This window comes from Gossypium hirsutum, chromosome D04 (assembly GCF_007990345.1).
Source record: "Gossypium hirsutum isolate 1008001.06 chromosome D04, Gossypium_hirsutum_v2.1, whole genome shotgun sequence".
NCBI classification, from domain to species: domain Eukaryota; kingdom Viridiplantae; phylum Streptophyta; class Magnoliopsida; order Malvales; family Malvaceae; genus Gossypium; species Gossypium hirsutum.
This window is the reverse complement of record NC_053440.1, coordinates 3,772,589-3,786,768: the sequence shown is the minus strand read 5'-3', so window position 1 is coordinate 3,786,768 and position 14,180 is coordinate 3,772,589. Positions and strand designations below refer to the sequence as shown.

The following is a 14,180-nucleotide window of genomic DNA, read 5'->3' as shown; positions in this document are numbered from 1 at the left end:
TTCAATTGACTCTTATATTCTTCTCCATATATAGAGACTATTAACTATGTCAAATACACGCCACTCAAGTAAAGATTTCCTTGTTAAAATCTAGTGTGATTTCTTTCCAAAAAAATTCTATATTTTTAGAGAGTTCGTCCTTTCAGTTTCTAGCCTTTGAGATAAATTAATATTCCACAAAATATTAATAAAGTTTTCACTTTGTGCAATAAATTCTTGAAATTCGAGCGCACACTCTAAGTAGTTCAATGTTTGAAATTAACAAAGAAGATCATTTTGATCAAAAATTGAGAAACGTTTTAAACTATCCAAACATAGGAACTAATTTGGTTAGGATTTATTGTTGTAAACAACACAACTGCTCGATTTAAATAAAAAATTTATTGTGCAACAAAATCAATTTCTAAAGAGAAATTTTCAAATAGAAAACCCCCAAGAATCTTATAAATTATAAAATTAAAAAACTCATAATTAATTTTTCAATTATAAATACATTTTTAAAACCATAAGTATGCAAATCTTCAAAAATATTTAAAATTTTTCATAAAATTAAAAAAAAGAAGAAGTTTGTTTGGAATTTTAAGTTTTCTAAAAAAATCTTAGAATTTTATGAAAATTTTAATAAATTTATGGCATTTTTTACTAAAAAAACTCAAAACCTCTTAGAAAATATAAAAAAAATTCATAAAAACATAAAAAAAATCATTGAAATCTTCAAAAATACCCTAAAATTCTTAAAAAAATTCATAAAATTCTAAGATTTTCTAAAAACACCTAAAATTCCAAGCTAACCATTTTTTTAAAATATTATGAAAATTTTTAAATTTTTTGAAGTTTCATATACTTATAATTAATTTTTTTATATAAATTTCAAAAATATATTAACTTTAGAATTTCTAATTTTTAAGACTTTTTGAGGTTTTATGATTTTTTTTTAATTTTTCTAATATATTTAAAATATTTTAAGTATTTCTTTCCTTTTTTTTTATACGCGATAGTGTGTCATTCGTTACCTTGATTTTTTTTAAAGGAAATTTCGGCTTGGGCTATGAGTGTTATAGAATGAAAATTACATGGCCAAATTGAGAAAAAATAGTACGGACACCAATGTGATAATTTAGTTATAGTACAAAGGTCGAAAGAGGTATTAAGCCAAACATATAATAATGAATAGGTATAACGACAAATTTAGCTCTTAACCATTGTATCTTTTGTTAAATTTGATCATTATTTGTTTTTAGCTAAATTTGACCCTTTATTTTTTTTAAATAGTAGAATTTGACATCAATCGTTTAAAAAGAGTTGACTTATTGTTTTTTAATGAAAATATTGATTAAAACGTTAAATTTTTAAACATGACAACCTATATGACAATTCACGTAACATTCATGCTGTTTTTTAAATTTTTATGAATTTTTTTTATAATTTTTTGAATCTTAAATTTTATTTTTTTATAATTATAATTTATTTGTTGATGTAGTTTATACAAATGAAATAGAAGTGGACTCCCACTGGGTTGCCATGCCATTAAAATATTGTTATAAAGTTAATATTTTAGTTATCAATTCTATTAACAAAATTTAGGGCAAAGTCATTTTTATTTATCTCATGTTACATTTTAGTCATTTATGTTTGAAATGTTACGTTTTAGTCATTTACGTTATCACGTTGTAACATTTTAGTCACTGAGCCGTTAATTGCTATTAACGGTGTAACGGTAAACTAATATGGCACATTAAATCATCATTTCAAACAAAAATTTTAGGTTAATTTATACAATCGATCTCTATATTTTTTCGTTTTGAGCAATTTAATTTTTTTTCTTTATTTTCCATTCTCTTCTACTTCTCCCTGTGTTTTCCTCCTCCTTCATTTCTTTTAGTTTTTCTATGTTTTTCATTTGTTAAAACTAGTTCCTATACTTTTATTTTTTAAAACAATTTAATTTTTTCGAACAATTTAATTTTTTCGAGTGAGGCGAGCTTGTGGACTAGTTTTAATAAATGAAAAACATAGAAAAACTACACTAAAAGAAATGAATAAGGGAGGGAAACAGAGGTAGAAGCAGAAGAGAATGGAAAAAAATGAAAGTTGATAGAACATAAAAAAATTAAATTACTCAAAATGAAAAAAATATAGGGACCAATTGTAGAATTTAACCTAAATTTTTTGTTTGAAATGATGATTTAATGTGCCACGTTAGCTTACCATTGCACCGTTAACGAAAATTAACGGCTCAGTGACTAAAATGTTACAACACGATAACGTAAGTGACTAAAACATAACATTTCAAACATATGTGACTAAAATGTAACATGAGGTAAACAAAAGTGACTATTTTGATACATTTATCTAAAAATCCATTTAAAAAAAAACTAAATTTAACTTAAAAAATAATATTGATAAAATTACTATTGAGAATTAAATTTATTAATAATTAATAAATAATATTAGAATATACAAAATTAATGAAAAAAGCCCACATGATATATGAATGAATGATATTTGTAATGCTTAGGTGATAAAGTACCTGATATATGATATTTTATTTATTTATTTACCACTATAAAATCTTTGTCTAAAAACTATCAGAGCGCAGTGCACTCTCTCTCTATTTTCTGTCAGATTTCTTTTTTCTCTCTCAAAAATCTCTCAAATCCAATACTCTCCGCTCCTCTGATCTTTTCTTCGACTTGGTTTATGAGGTACTCTCATTCTCGATCCTCACTTTTCCTTCTTCTTAAACTTAGATCTATTCTTTTCTATCGCCAAAAATCAATCCCATTAGCTATTTCTTAATCCATGTTTCATTATCTAGGGATTTCTTTAAAGTTTTTTTTTTTCTATTTTTTTGGTTTGAAAATTTATTGATTTGATTCCCGATGATGTTTAAATAGGTTAATTAAATAGAAAAAAAACATAAATTCTTGGGGTTTCTTTTTTCCTTTTTAGGCTTTTCTTCTTGTGAGGGCAAAAAGGTTATTTTGTAATAATTTTCTTGCCTTGAGCCGTACTTTATAATAATTTGTGCTTTCCGGGAAGGTTTTTGTTTTTTTTGGCTCGCTACTGCGTGATTGTTTATATAGTTTTTTATTTGGTTTTTATTTATTTATTTATCTTTATTTCCTTATATTGGGTTTCCTTCAAAAACTGTTTATATTTTTTTTTCTTTTGAGATTTCACCTTTGTAAACTAATATAGAAAAAAAAAATTTGGGCTTAAGAAGGCATTTACCTTTTGTGCAATTTTTTATTTATAAGAAACTTCAATTGTTATATATGATTACTGACTAATTGATTTTAATGATTGCGTCTTTGGTCTTGGTCTTGCATATCTGCAGCTCGAAGGAGAAACCCACTCTTGGGTAAGTTAATTTTTTTATCCTGATTTCTTAGTGGAATTGGTGCTGACGTTATAAAAGATAATAAACTGGGCTGTCTCTAATTCTTAGTATTATGAAGCACACGATGCTAATTACATGCTAGGTTCAATGAACTTTTCAAGTAATAGGCCAAAGTTAATTTTTTCTAGCTGCAAAGTTTTTTCGATCTCCTTGTCTCTGAACTTTTATGCTTTAACTTCAAAAAATGGACTATTCTTTGAATTTTACTCTGAAATTAAATATGGTATGATGACCTCCTTACAGTTTCTCATTTCTTAGAGCTCTTACTTGATTTAAAAGTAGGGAAAGTTTGGACTTTTCTGCTAGACATCCCCATGTATGTTTGATATATATGTGTATATATATAAACTGCACCTTTTATTTTTTTCCCTTAATAATTTTGATTTCTTTAGGGTTTTGTTTTATTTATTTTGATAACTACGGAATGTTTATCGTTCCTGTAAAATATAAACTTTTTTAAATCATTTATTTTTTATTTTGGGTTTGATGCTGAAAATTTTCCCATTTGATTTCTCAGAAATCAAACCATGTGCTAGCTTGTCTTTAGAAAAGTAACATTCTAACATGTGGAAGAACTTTAATAGTGTTCCTGTCTGATTTTTTAGATGCTATTTCTAATTTGTGCATAAGTATCATTTATCTGTTGTGCAGCGGTACGCGGATTAAGACCCGCAAACGGAATATTGCTGCACCCCTGGACCCTTCAGCATTTGCTGATGCAGTAGTCCAGATCTATTTGGATAATGCTGGTGACCTGGTAAATATCAGGATGCACAATATACGTGTTTTTACACTAGGACTTAAGCATGATTCTTGATTTCTGGTTGGTTATCGTAGGCTTCCCAATCAAACACTTCTTGTGTCTTGCAGGAACTTGTTGCCAGGAGCATTGAATCTTCAGATCTTAACTTCTCAAGATACGGTGACACCTTCTTTGAGGTACACTTCTGTTAATATGGAAATTCATTGTTTTGATATTTTTCATTAAAGGACTGCATTTGGTTATTCTCTGTTATTTCCATTGGATCTTTAGATCATGCAATATGAATGTTGATTTACTGGACAAATAGATATGGGATTTCTCTCACCATTCTGGTGTTATGGATGTTAGGTGGTTACTAGGTAGATGTGTTGAGGCTAACACTTGATCTACCTGCTATGCTTACCTCATGGTTTGACACCAGCATCAAGTTTCTAAGTAAAACCTGATACTGTTAAAGACCATGTTAAGAATACTTGACAAGTCACTTCTCCCCTGAACTTAATTATGGTTTTCCTCCAAACTTTTAGCTTACATATCTGCTGGAACGTTAGAGATGTCCTTTTTATAGTTTTTGTTTGTTTTCATGCAAATTTAATTTCGTCAGGGTAACAAGTAGGCTTCTTATGGGGTTACTTGTTCTATCTACAATAAGCTTCTCTCTTTTTTTCATACTTGGAATTAACTAATTTTGTTCAAGAAAGGTCCAAATTTCTTTCAATGAAAATATTAAAACTAGGTATTCCCGATTTTGATTTGGGTTTTGTTAGGGTAACAAGTAGTTTTCTTATAGGATTACTTGGCCTATCTACAATAACTTCTCTCTTTCTTTCATGCTTGGAATTAACTAATTTTGCACAAGAAAGGCCCAAAACTCTTTCAATGAAAATATTAAAACTAGATATTCCTGATTTTGATTTAATTTTGAAGTTCTTCAAATCAGTGGAGTTCTAATTGCTTGCTCCCTCCCTTCTCCCATGGTGGATTTTGGTTATACTGCTTTGGAGTGATTTGGATATGGCAATTGCAGGTTGTTTTTGCTGGAGGCCGCACACAACCTGGCACACTTAAACCTGATGAAGGGGAGTGCCACCCTTACTCTATCATAGAGTGTGAGGCTAAACGTGATGCCATTTTACTATCTGTGATTTACATTCAGAAAATCTTGCGCCGAAGACCTTTTCTGATAAAGAATCTTGAAAATGTTATGCGAAGACTCTTGCAGTCGTTGGAGCTTTTCGAGGAAAATGAGAGGAAGAAGCTTGCAATTTTCACAGCACTTGCTTTCTCCCAGAAATTATCAGGGTTGCCACCTGAGACTGTGTTCCAGCCATTGCTCAAGGATAATCTTGTGGCAAAAGGGCTAGTTCTTTCATTCATGACAGACTTCTTCAAGGACTATCTGGTGGATAATAGCCTTGATGATTTAATTTCTCTTCTGAAGCGAGGGAAAATTGAGGATGATCTCCTGCAGTTTTTCCCCTCCACAAAGCGATCTGCTGAAGGTTTCTCTGAGCATTTTACGTAAGCTTTCTGGTTAGAGAGAGGAATTGTTGTTTATAAATTCCCTGTATATCCTTTTATCTGATATATTTTTTGTAGGCATCGTCTGGAAATGGATAACTTTTCAGTCTAGTTAGAACCAAACTAATTTGCTTTCCTAATTTATGCTGGAGTTAGAGATTGAGGTTTTGGTTAAAAAGGATTACACCTTTATTGGTTTGACATTTCGGTAAATTGTATACTTGACTTTGGTCCTAGTAGTGGAATTAGGGAAAGAAACTAGAGATATAAGAGCAAGATTGCTAATATATAATTAAACTTGGGGCATGGTTTTTATTGGTCAAAACAAGTATTTGCTTGTTTCTGACATTATCAGTGATAAGCAGTATTAATGATAAATGTGCTATTAACTTAAGATTTATACATAATCGTGATATAATTGAATCTTTCTTCATAGTGGGTTTCATGTGATTAAGTATATATGTCGATGTCTAATGCCAAAATTTGATTTGTCTGTTCGAAAATATTGAACTAGGGTGTGTTGCTGTCCAGAAAAATGGCCAGGATGGATAATAATCAAAACATGAAATAGATCTATAAAAAAAGAGATAGATCAGTGAATAGGATTAAATGATATTATCGTATCCCATGTTTTGTGTATGTGCAAGATTAAGACTAGGATGGTTTTTTATCTATACAAGATAAGGGTAGGATTGGATTTCTTTTCATTGGTCAAAATTACCCTTTCTTAATTTAAATATAAGTAAATATCTGATTTCTGATATGAATATAATATAAATGTGAAGTTTTATGGTTTTAAAAGCTTGAACATATACTTTTCACCGTTAAGAGCTAGATAATTTGTCAGTGGAGAATAAAAGCAGGATTAGTTTTAGCTGCAAATACCAATCACCCTATCCTCTGAATCCTCCCGCTTACAACTGATTTTATCCTGACATTTGAATTGCACTCAGAGCCAGGCATAGGATGTTTTTCTCACATCTGTTAATTATCCAGCTCTCTGAATGCACCCTTAGTTTGTTAAATATGATCGGCAATGTTACAGTATGTGGTTTTATTGTATCTTTGTATTTGTAAACGAACCATGCTCCGTCTTTCTGTATATATCATGTTTCTTGGTTCTGTCAAATTTAGTTGTGCTTAATTCTGTTGATTTCAGCAAGGCAGGGTTGGTACCCTTGGTTGAATACAATGAGAAAAAAATATTTGAGGTAAAATTGAAGGAAATGAAGTCTGCTTTGACAACACAGATAGTAGAGGAATCTGATATGTCTGAAGTCATTGAAACTGTCAAACAACGTGTTAAAGATGCTAAATTACCTGATATTGAGGTTATAAGGATTTTGTGGGATGTAATAATGGATGCTGTTCAGTGGTCTGGAAAGAACCAGCAGCAGAATGCCAATTCAGCTTTGCGACAGGTACTACAGTTTCTCTCTCGACATTTATTGCTCTTTTAACCTTCTTGATGGAAGCTCAATGCATTATAGGAGATTATGCTCTTTAGCCACACCATGATCTAGTGGCCCAACTCAAACCCCAACAGCAGATGCATGTCTGGTACTTGATGAAAAATCTACCTCTATCAAGCATTACTGGAAATAGGTTCATAATCTCTGGTATCATGCATAAAGGGAAATTTTTATTCCACATGGAAAATATGGAGGAAAAATTATTAGAAAAAGTTCCATAAAGGAGGTGGTAATTGAAACCTATGTGCAGATGACAGTAAAATGGATTGAATCTTTTGCAACTAATAAAGATTTCATAATATTATACTACCTACTGATGGTTCAGGAACCTTGGAGTGCTCATACTTCTGATCTTTCTTCTGTTGCTTTGTCCTTTTTCTTTTCCTTGTTTTAACATCTATGTGCATGTGTGGAGATGTAGATGTAGCTATCTTTCTTGGTGAGTGATGCTTATTTAATTCTGTCCTTTTCTTGATTTCACTTATATGGGTTTGGAAGGGTTAATGTAGCCGGTATAAAAAATGGTGGGGAAAGAAAGATATGTTTACAACAAAATAAGGTTTTCTTCACAGGCTTCAGCTTAGAGGCCTGGATGTTGACTTCCTCAGAATCCAGCTTGTTATGGGTGAATCTACGTTTAGGAAGGGCCATTAATTTTTATTCTCTAATTAAAGCTTAGATTGTGATTTTATTTCTTTCCTTAGGTTTCCTGATTATGATTTTATTTCAGTTAATTTATTTCCTTTCTAGAATAGGTTTCCTATCTATGCAATTTGACTAGTCCTTATTTAAAGGACTCATGGAATAATAAACCCGAAGCAGAATTTCTATAAAAAACCATTAAAAGTTTTGGGTCTCTCCCTACCAAGTCCTACGGTTTTTGTCTCCTTCTGATGAGTTGGAAGGTTTCAGTCTCCCTTTGATGAGCTGAACCATCAGCCACAATAGGCCATAACACAATACTAGGAAGAAGGTTTGGGGAAAATTGATGCTTATATTCATGATTTGATCAATTGGTTGTGGATGAGATTGTTGAGTATGAATTTTTATTACATGCTAGGTTGGTTGTTACTTGAATAATGGTATGTTTAGTTGTATTTTCCAACATCTCATTCTGAAGTTGAGTACTTCAGGTTTGATACATGTTATTGCCTTACGTTATATTCACCACTTTTGTGGTTCATTGCATTTTGCGTTCTGCTATTGTTGGTTATCTCACTTCAGAATAGTCCTTTGGTTATTTGGGATGATGGTGAACAATTACATGGTTTAGTTCCTTTATTAGGGTGTATTTTGAAGAGGAATTTTAAAATTTTGGATATCTTGAAAATACATTGTTTCTAAATGTTGATATTTGTGATTATTTTGTTTGGATACATTTTTTTTTGGAAAAATTTAGGGTATTGGAATTTCATGAGTTAAAAAATAATTATAAAAGAAAAATAGTGATATTGAAAATAAATAATATAAAAATTTGCAATACGAATATCATTAGATTTGTAAAATTATATAAATATTTTTAATAATATAAAATATTTATTAGAATTGGATAAAAAAGATATTTTGAAGTTTAAATTTTTTATTGTATTGTGGGACCATATTTACTAAATGAAATAAGATTAACCTCCTCTTTAGGTGGAATTTGAGTTATTGAAACCCATTCTGAAATTCCTTACAAAATTTGAGATTCTCTATTATTTTTGCTTAAATAAGTAAAATCTAGTTTTGGAATTTTGAAAACTTTGATAGAAATGAAATTCCTATGGCAAATCCCTCATTCAAACACACTCTTTAATGTTATCTTGAAAGCATTTGGAAGTTGGATGGCTACCTGGTTTCAAATTGATTAGTGAAATGTAGAAGTAATCATTTTGCAGAGTTTTTTGCAGTGCATGTGTTTGTAGTTGTGTAAAGTCTCTAAAGTGAACTTTTCTTTTTGAAATGCATTCTAAAGTAAAATGATGGCTCAAATTGGTCCTTGGACACCTGCCCATACCATGATTATACTTCTTAATGCTTAAGTATCTGACGTGAGCTTACGTTTAACAGGTACCATTTCCCACATGACAAAATTTTTATATGGTACCTTGTCATTGAATTCTCATGTTTGCTTCTATTTTTTTTAAATGCCTGTATGATTTTTATTATGTTCTACATGAATGCATTTGTCTGACTGGAGCATAACTTCAGCTGCTGCCCATTCCTGCATCAGTTAATTTTCCACCCTGATCCCATTAATTCTAATACTTTCCCTGTAGTGGTGCATAAATAAAGTTGATGTAATTCTGATAATAATGTCAATTTTATCCTCAATTATTAGTTATCATTTTGAGAATAAACATAGGACCTGTTCTTGTGATAAAGGTCAAAACATGGGCAAAGCTGTTAAATTCTTTCTGCACCAGTGGAAACATTGAGCTGGAACTTATATATAAAGTTCAGATGCAATGCTATGAGGATGCAAAATTGATGAAGCTGTTTCCCGAGATTGTGAGATCTCTCTATGATCAGGATGTCCTTGCAGAAGACACCATTCTTCATTGGTTCCGCAAAGGAACCAACCTGAAGGGCAGGTATGCGTTCATTTCATATGTGCTCTAATATCTTTGAGAAGTATGATGTATCACTAGTAGCTATGTTTACTTGAACTAAGTGGTGAGTGTCAAAGAGGGGAATGTATTTGACATGGGTATGCTCAATTATTTTTTAGGTTTTCATATGTTGGAAGGATTGTATCCCATATTGGTGTCCTAATGTGTGTCAGATACTTCAAGGGAAATGAAGAATTAGGGTAACATAGATCAGTGGTTCTGCTTAGCACTGGAGTTGTGTTGTTAAGGCATGCACTTAGTTGTTACACCTTTGCACCAAACAGTTAAAGTGCTTGAGATCTTTTCAGTGAAGCTCACACTTGGTGTGTCGAGGCATAGATTTTTTATTTTAGGCAGTTGGTGCAAAAACCCACATCTTTGAAATTCTCCTAAAAAATGACAACGCAAAACTCCAGTTTTAAATATTTGAGTATTGACTAACAAAGGAAGAAGAACAATTTGCTTGTGTAGAAAAAGCTTTACCTTTTTGGATTTATTATCAAAATTATTATCTTTTATTTTATAAACATACACAAACACATACAAAAATGCACACTTTCATGTTGTGCTTTTATTTGGATAAACGTTTTTGCACCTTACACCTTGTGCAATGATCAATGCACGTCCTTTACAACACTCTGCACATGAGTGACTGCCGGAACGTAATAATAATAAATCAGAATACTGAATTATCACTGTGTAAGGCGAAGGTTCAGTTTTCTTGTTATGCCATTAGTTTTTATGTGAAAATGAAGGATGGACCAATTTCTATATCATCCAACCCCATTGTTGAGGTCATAAATATTGCTTAGTAGTCTGCTGCATGTGCTTATATCTGTGTGAGTAACCTGCTAAATAACCATTTTTCTTACTGCCTTTTGCTCATTCTTATTCTCTAGTCTAAGCTTTATTGTTGTTTCTTATTTCTGTTGAATTATATTTTCCTCGTCCATATTATTCCAGTTATTTATATATATTATCTTTTAAAATATACTGTAAATGATGGCAGGCAAACCTTTGTGAAGGCCCTGGAGCCATTTGTGAATTGGCTGGAAGAAGCAGAAGAAGAGGAATAAGCTGGCCAATAATAATAGTATGGTCAGCAATCTATAGAAATGGTGATAAACCTTGTACTTGTTCCTTGTTTTTATTAGCTATCTGTTTGTGAGACAACCAACTCATAGTTACCAGATCCTTAAGACTCATGGTGTGGCTATTAAAATATGAGATGCTAAAATTGATGGAGTAATTAATGTTAATATATGATGGTTCAATAAACAAAAATCTTCCTTTGTACCCTCTCTCGCTGTCTATATATATGTATGGGGTAGATGCATGTGGTTGTGGTTGGATTCAGTTTATTTGTCCTTTGATTTGGGTGGTGATTTTAGAATTTGGATTTTGGTATGCATGTTTTATGGTTTCAATCTTTGTATTATTTCTGATTTCAGTTGTTGAATTTGTTAGTTAAGGAAATGGAATGGCCGATTTCGTACTGGGATGATGGTTATTGATTTTTTTCTATTATATGAATGGGAAACGTTCAATCTTTTAAGGGTGATGGTAAGAATTATTAAGTTTAGGAATTTAATTTTCATCGATATTCATGTCTGTCACCAAAAACAGTGGGGGGTTTTCATTCACAAAGACTGTGCGAGGAACGATGAAGTAAGATGGGTTTACTACTTCACTAAGAAAAAAAGATGTGGATAAGGGATGATATATCTACATGCCCAGCTTGGTCTCTGGAAAGAAAGGAACAAAAAATAGCTTAATTCAGTAAGGTGAAAACGAAGCGACCAAGATGAAATTAACTCAAATCTAAAGGGGAAAAAAAGTGCTTTTGAGCTTCAATAAAAGTATGCGAGTCTATGGATAAAGCCATGAGTAACTGCTGGTGGAAGCATGACATTTCTCTACACGATATAAGCTTTGTGCTCCTAAATTTGAAGGCGGCCTGGGCTTTCAAGCAGTTCAACTAAGCTCTCCTTACTAGGCAAGCTTCGAGAATTGGCTCCCTTGTTAAATGATACGTTGGTCAAAAAATACTGCAGGCAATCCAATTTCCTCGCAGTCAAAAGCAAAGGCTCTGAGACATCGGAGGACCTCCGGATTAAACGGCCGGACTGGTGCGTAGGAAATGGGGAAAAGCTTTCTGTTGGTGGATGGTGAGATTTGTCATGAACATCTTCCTTTCTCTAGTAAGGATTCTAAAGCCAGAGTTGGAATGTTGATGGTATGAAGTCTCACTTCTATGAGGATTCTAGACTGAAGTTACTTAAGGATTTTCTTTTCAGGAGAAATATGACCGTTTAGTTTGGTGTGCAAATGCTTTAGGTATTTACTCTGTTAAACCAGGTTAATCTTATTGCTCACAATCAAAGGATGGGACATAACTTAGGGATGGAGCAAAGATAAATGGCAACAATTATGGAAGTGTTTAAACAGGTCTTATTTCTTCGGAAGATTTGTTCAAATTGTTTACTTGTAAGGTAGAACTAGTAAAGAGACTGTTGCACTCTTTGGACGTCTTTTTCCCTTTTTGCTATTCCAGCATACAGGACATTGATCATCTTTTCATCCAATGCAACTTTGCACGTGAGTTGGGTTTACATACGAGTGAAGTGAGCTTTAGAAACCTGAAGGAGCTTATTCTCAAACTAGTGATTGATCCAACCATGGATGCTAATTCCTACTGTTATAGACTAATAGTAGCAAGTTTATGGAGCATTTGGTTGCAGATAAACAATGTTATCTTTGAAAACAAGAGAGCTGATCCATTGCAAGCACTATGGTTAGTAAAAGACTGAACAAACAAATCATTGTTCTAGTTTTCTGCAGAAATCAGGCTCCGCACTCAAATTAGGAAGCACAACAGATTTCCCTTAATCTCTCAATAGTGCGGCTATATGCTTGCTTTGGTTATGTGGGGTTTCTCGCTTGGAAGAAGGGTACTGCTGGATTCAGAGTCTCTTTTGTGATCATCGACAGGTCTTGACGATACTTAGAGCAAATGTATAATACAATTGTTGAAATGGATGGTGTTATCCATGAAATTCTTCTTGCTGAAAAGAAGAAACTCAATATAAGACTTTGGATGCACATCAAACAAGACAAGTACTTGGCAGTTGAGGTACTCGTCATGAGTTAGGACATTTGCAAACTTCAAGCCTTTTTCAATGTTATATTATCATGTGATGGGGTAAATTCTGTTCTAACTTTAGATTTTACCTTCCTTTGTCTTAACATGAAATCGTTGCATGATGTATTACCAAAAAAAAAAAAAGATTTGGTACTTGTGGAGTGTTTTCGTGAGTCTCTCCTCATGGAGGCTATTTTCCCCCATTTATAAGGCATGGTTCCTCGATGTGGCGTACTAAGATTAGATAAATCCCCATGCATGTCAACACATATCCTACTCTAGGACCAACACATATGGGTTCACCTGCATGGTGGTACGAACTCATAAGGCTGTATGAGGAGACATTCTTAAGGTTCATATGATTCCTTGCAATTCTTCAAGTCAAGCACCTTTGGCATCATTTACCTTTTTTTCCAAAGTTGCCAAGTTTTTCTTGTTCATTGCTCCAATTTGACCATTTGTTTGGGGGGTTTTCACAAAATTAGAAAGTAAACTGATCTTGTTAGATAACTTTGTAATATTAGGGGCTAAATTGAATAAATTAAAATTTTTCATGAAATTATGCTATAGATAAAAAGTAAAGGTCCCTAATGAAAGTGTGAAATTGGATTTTGATTCGATGTTAGATATTGAAAAATATGTGTATCCCAAGTATAGGGACTAAATTGAATAAATATAAAAAATATTGACCATGTATTTGGATGAGAATTTGATGTAATCTGATATTGTTTTTATTGTTGAATTAATCATAATTAAATAATTGAAATTCAAGGCAAAAATTAAATTAAAGTCATCATAGTTTTATTGAATAAGTTAATTAAATTTATTTACTCATAAATTCTAGTACGATAAAGTTTTCATGACTTTAATAAAACTAGAATCGGGTTGAGAATATAATTTAATTAAGTTAATTAATTAAATTTATTTAATTAATTCGATAAATAATATTTTTTGGAATAAGAGAATTATTTGGTTAGATAAATTATGTGAGTTGATTTAAAAACTAGATAACGTATATAATTATACCTAATACATAATGAAGTCCGATTAGGCCTAATAGATAATAGTAGGTGACAAAGCCTAGTTCCAAAAGTAGTTGTCGCCACACACCTATAGTACTTTTAATAGGAGTATATTTTTTGTTATATTAAAATATTATTATTCAGTCACACCTTATTCAGTTGTGAATCTTGTATTTTTCTCTATAAATAGAGACTGTGGGTAGGTCGAAAATACACCATATTGAGCGTAGACACTCTATCGAAAAATAGTGAGATTTATTCTACCC

The 14,180-nt window shown here is 31.8% G+C and overlaps 1 protein-coding gene across 1 annotated transcript; it reads left to right on the top strand.

Annotated features, from left to right (window-relative positions):
* Window positions 1–2,512: 2,512 nt before the first annotated feature.
* On the top strand, window positions 2,513–11,046 carry LOC107959401 (basic leucine zipper and W2 domain-containing protein 2). The gene is made up of 8 exons (XM_016895458.2): window positions 2,513–2,705; window positions 3,341–3,364; window positions 4,055–4,160; window positions 4,274–4,342; window positions 5,194–5,687; window positions 6,847–7,108; window positions 9,524–9,732; window positions 10,760–11,046. The coding sequence occupies exons 1-8, from the start codon at window positions 2,701–2,703 to the stop codon at window positions 10,824–10,826; spliced, it is 1,236 nt and encodes a 411-aa protein (XP_016750947.1). The 5' UTR covers window positions 2,513–2,700; the 3' UTR covers window positions 10,827–11,046.
* The last annotated feature ends 3,134 nt before the right edge of the window (window positions 11,047–14,180 follow it).